This window comes from Rhinolophus ferrumequinum, chromosome 9 (genome assembly GCF_004115265.2).
Source record: "Rhinolophus ferrumequinum isolate MPI-CBG mRhiFer1 chromosome 9, mRhiFer1_v1.p, whole genome shotgun sequence".
NCBI lineage: Eukaryota > Metazoa > Chordata > Mammalia > Chiroptera > Rhinolophidae > Rhinolophus > Rhinolophus ferrumequinum.
Window position 1 is genome coordinate 79238059 of NC_046292.1, and position 14381 is coordinate 79252439.

Below are 14381 nucleotides of genomic sequence, written 5' to 3' on the forward strand. Positions count from 1 at the left end.
GAAACTCTCTTAGACAAAAACTCTCTCAGGTATTGACCAAATGGAAGCTCCATCAAGAAATGCCCCATCTGCATTACTTAGGCCATAAACTGACTACTACAAGAATGCCCTAGAGAAAGAAGTTAAACCTTCTCAAATCTATTAGGTATGTTCCAGGATAGATATAGCTTTGTTTTTTAGCAAAGAATACATTTGTTTTCAATGACGTGTGTTTACCGTTTTTACCCAACTTTCTTGCACATGGAATGTTTTCTCACACATCAGAGGACATAGGTAAGAAAATTCTCAGAGACTGGAGTGTTAGAGAACACTTAATTTACTACCTCATCTGCAGCAGCTGCTGTGAGAAGCCTGACCTGGTGGGTCTTTACAGCTTACAGAGGACACCAGCACTTATACATCAGCAGTTCATTTTGGACAAAGCAGAAGGGTAAGCCAATTTCTTCAGGAGGAAAAAAAAAATGTATTTTCTGTCAAAGTAGGGACCAGCTTTAGAACCTGAAAGCTTCAGGCTGAAGGAAGGCAACCATACAGCCAAGACATTCATTTCAAACATGGCTCCATAAATAAACTTCCATTCATCAGAAGAGGTGCCCGGACGTTTACGATTTTGACTCACAAGTCATTTTCATTTTATGCTGTGAACAATGAATTTGCAGGACTTGGGCTCACGTTTCATTCCATAAACATCAGGAATCTTCGAGAAAGGTTTTGAAGGGAGATCAAAATTCTACTTCTTAGGGGACAAAATGGGGTGGAAGGGTGTCCTATATCTACCCTTCCAACTTTGGTCCTTGGGTACCAATTCACAGTTGTTGCCCCTCTCTCTCCACTGCAATGAGGTGGCTGGTTCGACAACAATATTAAAAGTACAAATTTCTGTCTCTAGGTGAAAAAACAGAAAGAAATGAATGCATCTGTGAGCCTGTGACTGAAGTAAGAAGGGTGACATCAGAAGCTGTTCAATTGTTTGATTCCCTCTATCTATTCAATTACAAGGTCTAATAAAGCCCAGAAAAATGCTCCCAATGAAAGATTTCACTTATCTCATTCAAAAGAAATTGCTATTAGAAAAAAAGTCCTCCTACAAATCCTTTTTTTTTTTGGAATCCCATCTTTATGGAGGGTTCCAAAGTTACTTCTGTTTACTAGGTGTTCGTTAAAAGCAGGGGAGCTCTACTGCAAAAAGCCACGGTTTATTTAAATCCTGGCTCTGCCCGTCATAGTTGTATAGGCAACTTGCTAACCTAACCCACTCTTCCCATGTTATTTCCTCGCCTATAAAATGGTTTGTCCTGAAGATTAAATGAGTCAAATATGAGCAAAGTGCTCAAACAACAACTGTCAAATAGTAAGCACTCAATACAGGTTGGTTATCGCAATCAGTGCCCACAGGAAAATTCTAAGAAAGGGATCCAGCTTCCCTTACATCTAGTCAAGACTCTTTAACTGAACAGAGGGCTTTGCTGGATCTCAGATGACGTCTATAGGAAGCAAATGAAACTCAAATACAGCTAATAAGCCCCCTCTCTTACTGTGTAATTATGTGTACTTATTATTTGTGTGGCTTATTATTTAAATGTCCCTGATTTCAGCCCAGTGGGCCACGGGCCCTCAAAGAGTGGCCGCAGCCTCGGCCTTTGCCAGCCCTTTTCCAAGCTTTTGTCAATGTATTACAGCCAGAAAAGGTGGCATTATCTATAGCAGGAAGTATACAGAAGGTTCACAATCAGCAAAACTCTTAGCACTGCCTCCTAAGCCCGGCTGTAATCAACAAGCTGCGATGACGGCTTCAGCTCCTACACAGACAATCCACGAGGACGTTCACGACTCACATTCACTACCTCTAAAAGGACAAAAAAATTCACTCCTTGTCACTTTAGAACCACAAAAGCAAGACTAACGGCAAACATGGATTTTATGACATAAAATAGGAGTTCGCTCTGCTATCTGATGTCTGCGTGTGTTATTACTACTACACCAGACCCACAGAAATGGGGCAGCTGAGCTCAGCCGCTCAGATACAAGCTGCCACTGTCTGTGCACCATTAACAGGCACCAGACCCCTGACCCCACCTTACACAAGAGGGAAGTGCCAGGGGCTCCTTGTTCAGCATCCTAGCTTGCCAATGATTGAGCGGAAGTGACGTCAATTCAAATCAGATCCAAAATTATGCCAAGCCCATTCTACTATTAATGAAAACAGTATTATAAAAATTGAATTTTAAAATACTCTGGCAGGACCAATAACGCAGAAACATCTTTGTTTAAAAATTGATTGGGGAAAAAAATAAAACACCTTGTTTTCAACACTACGTCGCAAAGATATGGTGCAATTTTCATCCCATATGTGTTTAAAATAAGTAATGGATTCCAAGTTACACAAGTTGAACTGTAATTGCAATTCTGCTACTGCATAAATAAATAGCTGCGTGTGAGTGAGAAAAGTTACTGCCACGTGAAACATTCACAAAGCCCCAGAAGGACGATTATTGAGCTTACAGATGGAAACACCAGGGGTCTCAGAGGTATGTCACTACCCAAAGTCCCCAAGTGACAAAGCATGAAAACGGGGGCCCAGGGGCAGAAGTGCCCCCCCAATCTGGGGAACAGGCACATGCTGTCACCCATGTCCCATCCAGTCTCGTACCCCACCTCCCAGTAAGGGCTCTGTACTGGACAGTTTCAAAACTACCACCAGACAAATTTCTGTCACAATTAAAACTGGAGTAATGGAATTATTTCATCTTTTGAAAAGGAACCTCAAGGGTTTGGAGGACTAACAATAACAGAAAATAAACAAGAAAAATACGTAACCTGCACCACTGTTAAAACTGCTCTCCCTCTGCTAACTTATCTTCACCTGCTGCACGATGAAGAACCCTGTGCTGTATGCTGTGACGTACCATTTAAGACAAGGTCATTCTACTGGACAGGACACGAATGGTGCTGTTATAAAGCACCCTTGCTAACTTAAGTGGTACTCACATAAGCACACATACACATTCAGAGAACACTGCCTGCAATCATCCCTACTCCCAACCTCCTTCAGCCAAAAAAGTCTTGGGATGCTTCCTGCTATTTCAGCTCTCTGTGGGTCACACCCCACTAGAGAGCACGCATGAGATTCTGGGACCTACAGAGGAGTTATTCCCATGGTAACGATTCTGGTTTCCTGTGCTTTCCAGTAGCCCCCAAACAGGAAAGCACACTTTAACATGGTTAGCTGCCCTTAAGAAACTTCTTCATAAAACACACTTAAGTTCTGAAACAAGGAGATGAGTTTCCTTAGAGCTGCTATTGAAATCCAATACACAGAATAACAAAAAGGTGGCCTTGGAGTGCTGCCTGCACAAACACCAACAGTGCTGGGGTGGGGGGTAATAATATTCACAGCGATTTTACAACCAAAAGAGAGAAGCCCTGTTGTCTCAGTCATTAAAAAAAGAGAAGTCAGTCTTTATCAGGGTGAAAGGTAAACTAACAAGACAAAAACTAACTTTTCTTTATAAAGCTGGTAAAAGAATTATTTAAAGCCATCGATTCCACGACTTTTCTTAGAATTCTTTCTTTCCTCTGCATTGTCAAGCCCTCAGCGCTGCCAATAAAAACAAGGGCTGCATTGGGCCAAACTGGCTGGCAGTGCTGGTTGCTTCTTGAATGATTTACTTTAAGTTTTATTCTTTCACCCAAATCCCACTTTTATTCCATCCTGGACACCTGGCGACCTTCTTGTCCTACAAGCTGATTTTTCCCAGTTAGGGTTTTTTCATTGTTCAGACATTCCAAAAGCAGTAGGGCAGCACCACTCGTGAGGAGCAAAATGAGAGCATTCCTTATCGCAGTAATAAAATCTAAACCCGTAGCAGCCACTGCTCTACTCCAATTCCAGGACGCAAAGATCTTCTCATTACCTTCCCCCAAAAAACTTAATCAAGCAAAACACTGCTCCTCAACTTACAATGGGGTTATGTCCAGAGAAGGTATTTTCAGTTTACAATGGGTTGTAGTCACAAATGCATTTGATACTCTTAAATTACCAAACATCTCCGCTTCCTTAGCCTTACCTACCTTCAATGTGTTCAGACTACGGTTAGCCCCCAGTTTGGCAAAATCTTCTAACAGTTCATCTTGTAATAAAGTGTTGCGTATCTCATGTAATGTATTATGCGTATCGCTTTTGTACCAGCGTCAAGCTGAAAAATCCTACCTCAGACCATCCTAAGTCAGGGGACCGTCGGTATTCAGTGTGGAGCAGTAACAAGAAAGAACGGTCACATCAAATGTTCTCTAAATAGACAGAGCATAGGGATTACTGTCTTACAGGCAGCCAAGGACTGGACGGGGCCCCTACCTGTCAGAGCCCCGTGAGCACATGGGGGGTCCAAACTGTACACTGAGGCAACAGATACCACTTATTTTGGCCTCTACAAATGTGAAATTTTAAAAACGCCTTTCCCATTAAATGGTGGCTCAGAATTCAAGTTCTTGTTTCAAACCCCACGATACTTGAAGAGAATGACAAAACTTGGGTGGATGGCAGGGAGGTCGTCTCAGAAAACCCAGCCACCGACCTGTGGAAACAGAGCAGCTACACGTCCTGTCTGGAAGCACTGGCTCCATCCAGAGGCTCGCAGGCAACTGGCCTTACAACTAAGCTGGCTGGAGAGAAACTGGAAGCCCTCGATGAACCTGTCACCCCAGCAAGCTGACAAGTACTCCACGTGTGATGACTGTTACCTCATGACCAGAGCAACGATTCTCGGAAAGAACAGAATTTCTTCTTCCTCGTCTCCTTGCCCAAGCAAGTTCAAACCAGAACATGGGCGATTCCTTACATTGACCCATAATCCTAAAAGATTTAAGAAGTACGAGAGCGACTGTCGAATGCCACCACAGCCACATCCCTTGAAATTAAATATAGACACAGACAATAACCAAATGTTTGTCCTGAAATGGTTGTCACTGGATGACTTCATCTGAATCATATTAACCCCATTAAACTCAGACAGGAGCAAGTTTCCTTGCAGGTGTCAAGGATGCTTCTGATTGATGACCATACAGGAAGAGGTACTCTTCTGGATGCACAGGAATTCTATGCCACTGTATACCTGCTGCCAGGTAGCAACCTGCCCGACCTAATCAACAAGGAAGGAAGCAGGTACTTAGGAGGACGTTGAGCTGGAGAGCAGGGCACACAGTAGATTTAGGCTCCTTCCTATACAAACAGGGGATAAGAAACCAACGGCTCCACATTGCAGCAGGATCATCAAAGACTTCTGGCTGTCATCCTCGGGTATGAAGACGGACACCCACAGAAAACCCTGCAAGACAGGCTCCACGTTCAACCCAGGACCTAGTAAGAAATCAGCCTGCAGCCCTGGTCCTGTCTGTGGGACACAGACTGACTAAGGCACCTTGCCAATTATATTGCGCAGCACATAAAGGAACATAAAATGAATCTATAAACCCAACAGGTCGTCCAGAATAACTGCTGGAAGGGGCCTAGCGTAAGAAGCGCACGTTGTGAAAAACACATCCAACTGAGAGACAAGGCCGTACCCAGAATTTCCAACAAAATATTCAACTCACCATTCACAGTTTTCAGGCTCCCAGTAATGCCTTCCCCATGCTGCCTCTTCTGGGCATTCTTGAACTCCTTCAGAGACAAATAAAGGACTTTACGTACCACCCTTTCTTCTGACCATGGAATCCCATCACTGTCATCCTGGAGAAACAGAGGAAAGGAAAGAAGGGGGGGGTGGGGTTACTTAAAAGAAAGCAAAAAATATGAAGAGTCAGAATAAACTTTCTTTAAAAATTCCAAACAAGTACTGTGTGAGCAAGACACGGTTCTGGAGATCGATATCCCATCATCTGGTGACGGGCCAGCACTAGCCCTTCGACATCTGGACAGACCTCAAGCGAAAAACTGACCCACAGACTGTACCAGGGACTGAAAAGAAAGACAAAACCACCTCACTTCCTTTATACACCCACTCCCAAACACACTCGCTAAAGTTTTCTACTGTCAAAGTTCACAAAACGAAGTTATCACACTCACAGAGGAGTTAAGGAACCATTACGCTGCAGTTTTATAAAGTGAGTAACGCCAGAATGTGTATGCCTTACAAATGTGTGCTGCACTTTTTGGCAAGTTGTTGTCGTGTTGCTGTTGTTGGTTAGTGCTACCTTCGAAGAAATGTACAAGTCAGTCAGAAGAAATGAAACTGGATCTGCAATAGCCTCTTAAGGAAATGAGTCACAAATGAAAAAGACAGAGAGAGAGAGACCACTGTGGAAAAGGGCAATGGATCTTGGGAGTGGGGGGGGGGGGGGGCGTCAAAAAAATATAAAGAGATACAGGTTAATAAGAGGACTTGAAAGTGTAATTTAAACACGTGGCTCCCTTATGTCTATTGCACCAAATCCAATGCAAGTCCTTGAAAGAGGAATGAACAAAACGAAGACCAGTTTGGGAAGGTCGGGGTGGCGGAACCGAAGACTAGCAGCCAGCCCAGAGTTGATTCCAGTGGTAACGAGAGAGATTAGAACAGACAAAGCACCAAGAGGTGACGCAGGACAGACACACCAGTAGGGAACTGAGACAGGACAAGAGCTACGTCTGCACCAGTGACAGAACACGGAGGGAACTGTCTCAGGGAGCACAAAGGCTTACAGGGTGGATCCACTCGACTAAGGATATTCGCAGGCTTTTCTGTGGGTGTCAGTGGACTGTTTGCTAATCTAAGACGTCCTCACATGTGTACATCTTCTTTAAGACTTAAGCATTTCATAACACAGAGTTCAATTGAGAGATGGAAGGACTTGAGCTTCTCTGATATTTTGGGCCTTAAGAGAGTACGGAAAACATTAATACCCCCAGTAAAAACAGGATTTTGGATATTCACGTCCCTTTTGTTCAAACAGGAACCTGAACACCTCACAGTCAGACTGGAGCTAGCTGTTGTGAATGTCCAACAGACTGATTGTACTCCCTGCCACTAACAGCTGACATAAAATCTCCATGGGACTCGCTAGGAAGACTAGGTTATCTGAGGTCATTTTCAGCTCTTCAATTCCTAAACTCTGTATAAACACAAACTACATCTTAGAAATCCAACCACACAGAAACTCTAAGCCCTAAATAACGTAAGCTGCACTCTTGCTAAGCTTCCAGGATTTCCTAAAATGAGAGTAATTCTCCATCTCCTATAATAAGGAGGAAAGAAGCCCTGGGAAAGAAGGGTGCTGGGATTTCCACCTTCCTCTCCGCGCCCTTCACTCCTGTGTACCTGCCAAGCTGAGATTTCCTGTTACCTCTACAGGAAGAAGGCACATCCTGTCTTCATGGTCACTCTCCTGAGAGCCAAGACATTTACCGACCTGGGTGGTGGGCATGAAGGCTAAAAGACGCCAGCAAGCTTCACCTCGATCTGACAGAAGGAACACACACAATTTCTTAACCGCTACTTCGTATAAGTCACTAGAGACCTTCTAATCACTTGGTTAAAAACCAGAAAAATGAAACACTCTGACTAGACAGACCCATTTGAGCTGCCCAAATAACCGACGGGAGTAAAAGGCAGGTGATTTAACACACAAAGCACAACACACACAAAGCACACTGTAGCTGAATTCACTCTTACAGCAACTGCCTTGAGTTAGCATGAAAGCTCCCCTAGTCCTTGCATGGCAACTGCATGATAGTCGTAACTGCAGGAGGAGTTTATGTTTATTAGGCTGAAATCCACAGTTTCAGTTTCCACGGTCTGGGCAATCAAGGCTGTCCAGCAGAATTCTCTTCATCACGACCTGGTTTGTATGCTCATCCTCTGCATCTCCACAATAAACAGTGATGCGACTGTAAACTATTATTTCCCACATACACACAGCTTATAAATTACAAAGCCCCCAAATAGCTTTCACTGTAAAATTCCCGTCATGACTTTCTACATTCTGTTCGGGCTGGTAGCTTCGTTCTGACGTCAGGCCTCCCTCCATACGAGAGAATGACATCCCTACAACGAGTGTCTAATTAAAACACAAACTGTCTGAGGTGAAAATGCCTGCAAAGGAGGATGTATTTAAGGTCCACTTCCTGACACAACAACGGCTTCATTACATCTCTGAAGTACTTTAAATACAGGAGAAGCAAATCCATGACACAGATTATGGGGTTTCAAACTCTAGACATTAAAAATCAAACTTTTTTTTTTCTTTTAAGCACAAGTGCTCCTGTATAATCTGGAGGGCTGGTCAAGACTTGTCACCTCCCTCAACGTTGATGCAAGACATAAGCCTAGGAGGTAGTGGGCTGACTGTTCTGTTTCCAAAAGCTTGTTAGGTAGGTAGTAATTCAGAAATTAAAAATTTCTGCACAGCTGCAGAGTCACGACGAATCACCCTACACTTAAGCTTACAGCCCAGGGTGGTGGAATCCCTCCAGAGTGGAATGTCAGATGCAGAATCAGACGTGTACCTGCCCCCAACCGTGAAGCAACACAGTGCTTTCCAAGCTGGGTGTCCTGGAAGGGCAGAAAGAGGGTACTTTCAAGTATAACACTCGGTGCTCAGAACAGCCAAGCTCCGGGTGCTCTAGGAAACAGCCCACACATAACCATCACTAGAGGTCAGGCAACGCGAAACACAAATACCTCCCTCGCCAAGCGTTTGTATGACCTCTAAGTACAAGGCTTCCCTTTTATTTTCCCTTCTTCAATAGCTGTTGCCCTTCGGGAGACCCTGCTCGCAGCCATTTGTCATGCGGGGCAGCCTGCGGGGTCTCTGGTCCCACTCCCCACATGCTCCCCACATAGGATGTGGCAGGATATGGCTAGGCCAAAAAGGAACACCCACGGAGCCATAGGTAGGGGAGTCACACCACTATAGTCTCACTGGACACCGGGGCAGACACACGCAGTAGTAGCCACACGATCCGCAGTCCGCCATTCACTTCTCCGCCTCCCAACCAACCAACCAATCAACGGCAGCCCCGCAGTTACCTCACTAGCCAATTGGCCACCCGGTCACAGCTGACGGCCAACCAATCACAGTTGATGGTCATTCACTACCTGAGCCAGCACCTCCCCACGCGAGGCCAATAGGCTGGAAACTGCTCTCCAGACTCTGTCCCCGCACTGTCTTATTTAATCAGCCATTCAGACAATGTATACATGGGGTCCGGAAATCGTTTCTCCTGTTCACCACCGTTTCCCTCAGCAGAACGTAAAACAGGCCAATAGCGTAAGAGCTCAATAAATATTTCCCGAGATGAAAAAGAACTCAAGCTCAGCTTCCTACCTACTTTCACCCGTACTTGGCCTGCCAGTGCCTAACCTCCAGGACATCCAGGATGTTTTAAGTGCAGTACCTGAAATCACTACAATGTTCCTGACAAATCACTGCTCCTCCCATCAAACACCCCACACAGCAACAACCACCAAAGGGCCGGGCTCCCCCTCACTCCCAATGACGTCGCCCCTCCTACACAGTGGCAGCGCCGCCCCTTTCTCAACCACGGAATTCCCTGCAAAACAACAGCGCCCACATCTAAGGACCCTGTCACAGCCTCTCACCTTCGGCTAAACACGGACCAGTTCCTTCACAAAATACCTCAGGCCGTTCCTCACCCTACCTCACCACATCTGCGCAGGCTCCTTCTCCTCCGCAGCAGCCAGCATTCTGTCCTCCCCACCGCCTCCTACACTCAAGCAGTCATTCTTGAATGCTAATTTAAAATCAACCAATGTCCGCTCACACCTCAATATTCAAAAACCCTAATTATCCCCTTTGATCTTCTTTGACCACTTCACGCTTCCTGGCTCTCCCTTTCCTCAGGCTTGGAATCACCCAGGATTTGACAGTGCAGCACAGAGAGAGAGTGGCTTTCTTGGCCTTCTCCAGAATGTTTCCACAAAACCTCGCACCTTGTCTATGCTGGTTTACTGGTCAGCTTAATAAAGAAAAATACAGGAGGAGTGGCAGCCATTGATAGAGGAGTCAATGTGTCAGTTCTTATGAATCTCATTAAAGATTTCAAAACACCTATTGCCATTTGGAGTTTTGGTAAGACCTCTATAGGTTAATAGTCCATCAAAAATTGGGGATGCACAATTCATGCTCCCAGACAATGTAACCCCTACCTCATTCCCATTCCCCAATCCCTTACTTGTATTTCCCCAACCCCAAAACAAATGCTTTACAAATAGTGATATAAATAAAAATATTTGGGCCGGCTGACAGGAGGGGAAAAAATATTGTACAGATCTAGATTCACTTCACTATTGACTAAAAATCACTTTCTTTGGCAAATGGAAGACTGAGTAATGAGGCCTTTAAAAGTGACATTTTTTCATCTGCAAAACATTTGCCATTCTTTGAAATAATTGAACAATTTCTTACCAAAAGTAGCAAAATTGAATGCTTATGGGCATAATCTTTGTTACTAAAAGGGAAAAAAGGAGAGCAACATAACTCAAGCTGCTCAAACTTCAGACGTGTAAGAAAAAAGTGCACAGGAAGTAGGCACATGAAGACACGACACTCCTTGGAGCAGACGGCACCATCTAACTTCTCTAAAATTCACAGTCCAGGTTGGAGATCAAACAGCCTTCAACGGCCTCCCTCCACATCCATGCAACTCCAAGTGCAACGCCAAGTGCGGTCCATAGACCACCAGAACCTTAACCACCTAGCATCTTGTTAGGAATGTAGACTCCTGGACTCTACCCCAGACCTACTTAATCAGAATCTGCATTTTAAGACGATCCCCATGCACACGAAAGTTTCGGAAGCTCTGCTGTATACAGCAGTTCTCCATCCCATGCCTATTTCATGTCACTTTCTACTTCCCATCAGAATACAGACAGAGGGGGCTGGCCCGGTGGTTCAGGCGGTTAGAGCTCCGTGCTTTTAACTCCGAAGGCTGCCGGTTCGATTCCCACGTGGGCCAGTGAGCTCTCAACCACAAGTTTGCCAGTTCAATTCCTCAAGTCCCACAAGGGATGGTGGGCAACGCCCCCTGCAACTAAGATTGAACACGGGAACCTTGAGCTGAGCTGCCGCTGAGTTCCCGGATGGCTCAGTTGGTTGGAGCCTGTCCTCTCAACCACAAGGTTGCCGGTTTCAACTCCCGCAAGGGATGATGGGCTGCGCCCCCTGCAATTAGCAACGGCAACGGGACCTGGAGCTGACTTGCGCCCTCCACAACTAAGACTGAAAGGACAACAACCTGACTTGGAAAAAAGTCCTGGAAGTACACACTGTTCCCCAATAAAAGTCCTGTTCCCCTTCCCCAATAAAATCTTAAAAAAAAAAAAAAAAGAATACAGGCAGAGGTAAAGATGAGGTGAAGCCCCAATATAAATATTTCTAACATCCATCTACTGTTGCCATTTCTCCTGTCAGAAATAATAAGTCTGTATTAATACACCCTGAGAAATCTTCACTTTGACATCTCTTCACTGAGCCAAAACAGTGATCAAACAACAGAGGTGAAAACAAAAAAGGCAAGGCACTAAGAACTGCTAGTCCCATCTGTGGTATCAGATGGGTACTAGGACTTATCGGGATGATCACTTCACAAGGTATATAAATGTCTAATCACTATGTTGTACACCTGAAACATAATATTGTTATGTCAGTAACTGGAAAATAAATTTTTAAAAACATTTTAATAAAAAAAAGTCTTTGTTCTTAGAATCATTCTTATGTGACATGGTTTCTCCAACTGTCACCCAGCTTGGCACGACTTCTTTAGAACGTGACACCCAGAATGAGGCACACATTCCAACATGTGAATAATATTCCAGAATAGGACCAACACATGTAATAAGATCATTTCTATTTCCACACATAAATCCCAATGTTAGGATAAATTTTAGCAACTGCAGTACACTGTAAGATTTCATTAAGCTTGCTGTTAACTATATCTTCCATGGTGATTTTATTTCTTGGTGGGGGGGGTTGGGGGGTTTTCTCATTATAATGCAACAAAATTCAAAGGAAGCCCCTATCCAACTACAATCAGAGCTCCCGACTGTAGACTTCTTTTCCAGTGATGCCCTCCTCACTGCTTGGGGTGGGAAGAAAAACCAACAACACAGAACACAGAACACTCACAGAAAGCCCCATGTGCTTGGTAATATAAACCAAGCTGCACTCCTTCCTTCACCAGGTTAATTTCACAAAGCAGAAAAGGAGGTGCAGCTCGCCGCATCTCTGCCCCGCTGCGTTCATGGAGAAGGTACGGGGTTAAGGGCATAAGCACGATGCCTCAAGCTGGGGCTGTTTTCACGATACATGAGTTCTCACCTACCCCAACCTCCACTGGTGTTACAACTTCAACTCAGTGTTAGTTTAAATAAAGCCTGAAATTAGGCATTAATTTCAGGCTTTAAACTAACATGCAGGCTTAAGTAAACTTGCTGACCATTCAGAATGTCTCTCCATGACCTTCACTTTAAAACACTGGGTTACTGGTTCGATATACTTGTAACTGCACCAAGAGTTCTTCTACTTCACTATCTCAAGACTGATCAGATGGCTGAGATGCCCCAGGCCCTGCAGGGCCTTCATAGGCTGCTGCTCTCCAACGGCAGCCAGCTCTTGAGCAAGATGGGCCTTCCAAACCTCTTGGAAGCACTCACATGCAAGAAAATAGGGACACTCAGGTCAGTCGAGCTTGCAAAAACAGGTGCTAGGCAGAGGACGATGTCCTCAGAGCCACAGGGAAGAATACAAAGAGTGACAATAATTAAAACGATAGCAAATGTCTGCTGGGTCCTCACCACTCCTTTCTCCCTTTAGTTCAAAATGGGTGGGAAAGGAAGTAATCACAGACTCTTAGTTATTTTTCAGAGATGAGTTTCAGTGACTTGCTCAAAGGCCATGCAGCTGGAGACGTAAACAGGAGCTGGCGCCACCAGGCAGCCTGTCAGTTGGCAGGTGCCTGATCGGGAAGCAAATTTCAAAACTCAAAAATTTGTTACTATAGAGAAAACATCAAACACGGAACTCACGTTGACTCCTAAATGAAAGCAAGATTAAAATGACTAATTTCAAGAGGTGAATGTAAATGTTATAGGAAAAACCAAACAAGAGCAACAGCTCTAGCTGGAGACTAGCAAAAGCAGGTGGGAGGGGTGCAGGGGGAGAGGGGGAGGGGCAGGGGCCTTCTCTTACTGGTCTCTCCAAGTACCTTGTAGAATAGAGAAAATATGAATTCTAACTCAAAGCATCCTTAGGCAATTTGTCCACATCTTGGTTTTTTTACTATGGTTTCAAATTCAGGCCATCTTGATTTAGGAGAGGGAAAACAAGGATGAAAAAGTATGGGTTACAGGGAAGCACATTTCTGATCAATTTAAAAAAAAATTTTTTTTAACAATTACAACTATTTAAAAATGAAATAGGGCCCAATGGAAGATAATTTCCAATCACTTGTGAGCTAACTGCATAAGAGATTCATGCATCACAGGTAGAGTGACCAAGTAATTTATCATCCCAACCAGGGCATTTTTAATAATGATATGAGGACAACCGGTACTTAGGCCAACCAATGACACTAGGTCCCTTCCAGCAGGAATCCATTAAAAATGGTCTACACACCACAGAAATCCATTTTTAACCACATCACCTAATAAAAATAAAGGCAATATCCAAGACATACATGCAAGGATTAAAGAGTGATACACACCTGTGTCTTAAATTGAAATCCAGAACCTCGCACCAATGTTTTAAATGTCAATCTCCTTATTATAAAGAGGAATGGGGGAGAGAGGGAGAGAACCCCCAAGACTGGCACAGTTACAGAAGGCATTACATTCCACAGAAAATACTCCTCCTTCCACAAGGAGGGGCCATGCCAAGTCAAACGTCTTCACTGCATGTTCTAAGATCAACAAGCAGATGGGGTCTTGGAGGTTGTAAGAGAAAAGAATGCTCAAGTGACAGTAGAAAGACCTTCTCCTAACATGCTAATAACTTCTTTATTAAAGTTTAGACAAGTATCAAGACAAGCGTTTGGATTACAGGAGCCACTGGATGAGTTTCCAATGCCACCACATGTATATATCCTACTTCTATCCACCTCGCCACAGTTCTGGGAGCAGAGGGATCTGTGACTTTCTACCCCGTGTAAAAAGATAAAGTGCAATGCCCAATTGCAACGCTCACCCTTACCCTGCGCTGGATTAACACGAAATGCCAATTCATGGGGAGGAGAGCTGTGGTTCTGACTGACAGCTGCACAGAGCTGACCAATAACATTTGAAAGACTGGGTCCCTAAGGGAGGCAGGGAGAAAGACCTGACAGCCCTTTCCTCCTTCCAGGGAAAATGACTGGAAGTCTCTACATGAATGCCTTTTCTTTTCAAACC

At 44.4% G+C, this 14381-nt stretch overlaps 1 protein-coding gene across 2 annotated transcripts in view; it reads right to left on the minus strand.

The window, feature by feature from the left end:
* The window catches only part of JARID2 (jumonji and AT-rich interaction domain containing 2), a 248946-nt gene that overhangs the window by 129914 nt on the left and 104651 nt on the right, over window positions 1-14381 (minus strand). The window contains exon 2 of one of the 2 annotated variants that reach the window (XM_033115663.1): window positions 5593-5728. In XM_033115663.1, the coding sequence (XP_032971554.1) occupies window positions 5593-5728 (136 nt within the window). Of the gene's footprint in view, window positions 1-5592; window positions 5729-14381 lie in introns of those variants that run through there. The other variant, XM_033115665.1, reaches the window with a different exon arrangement.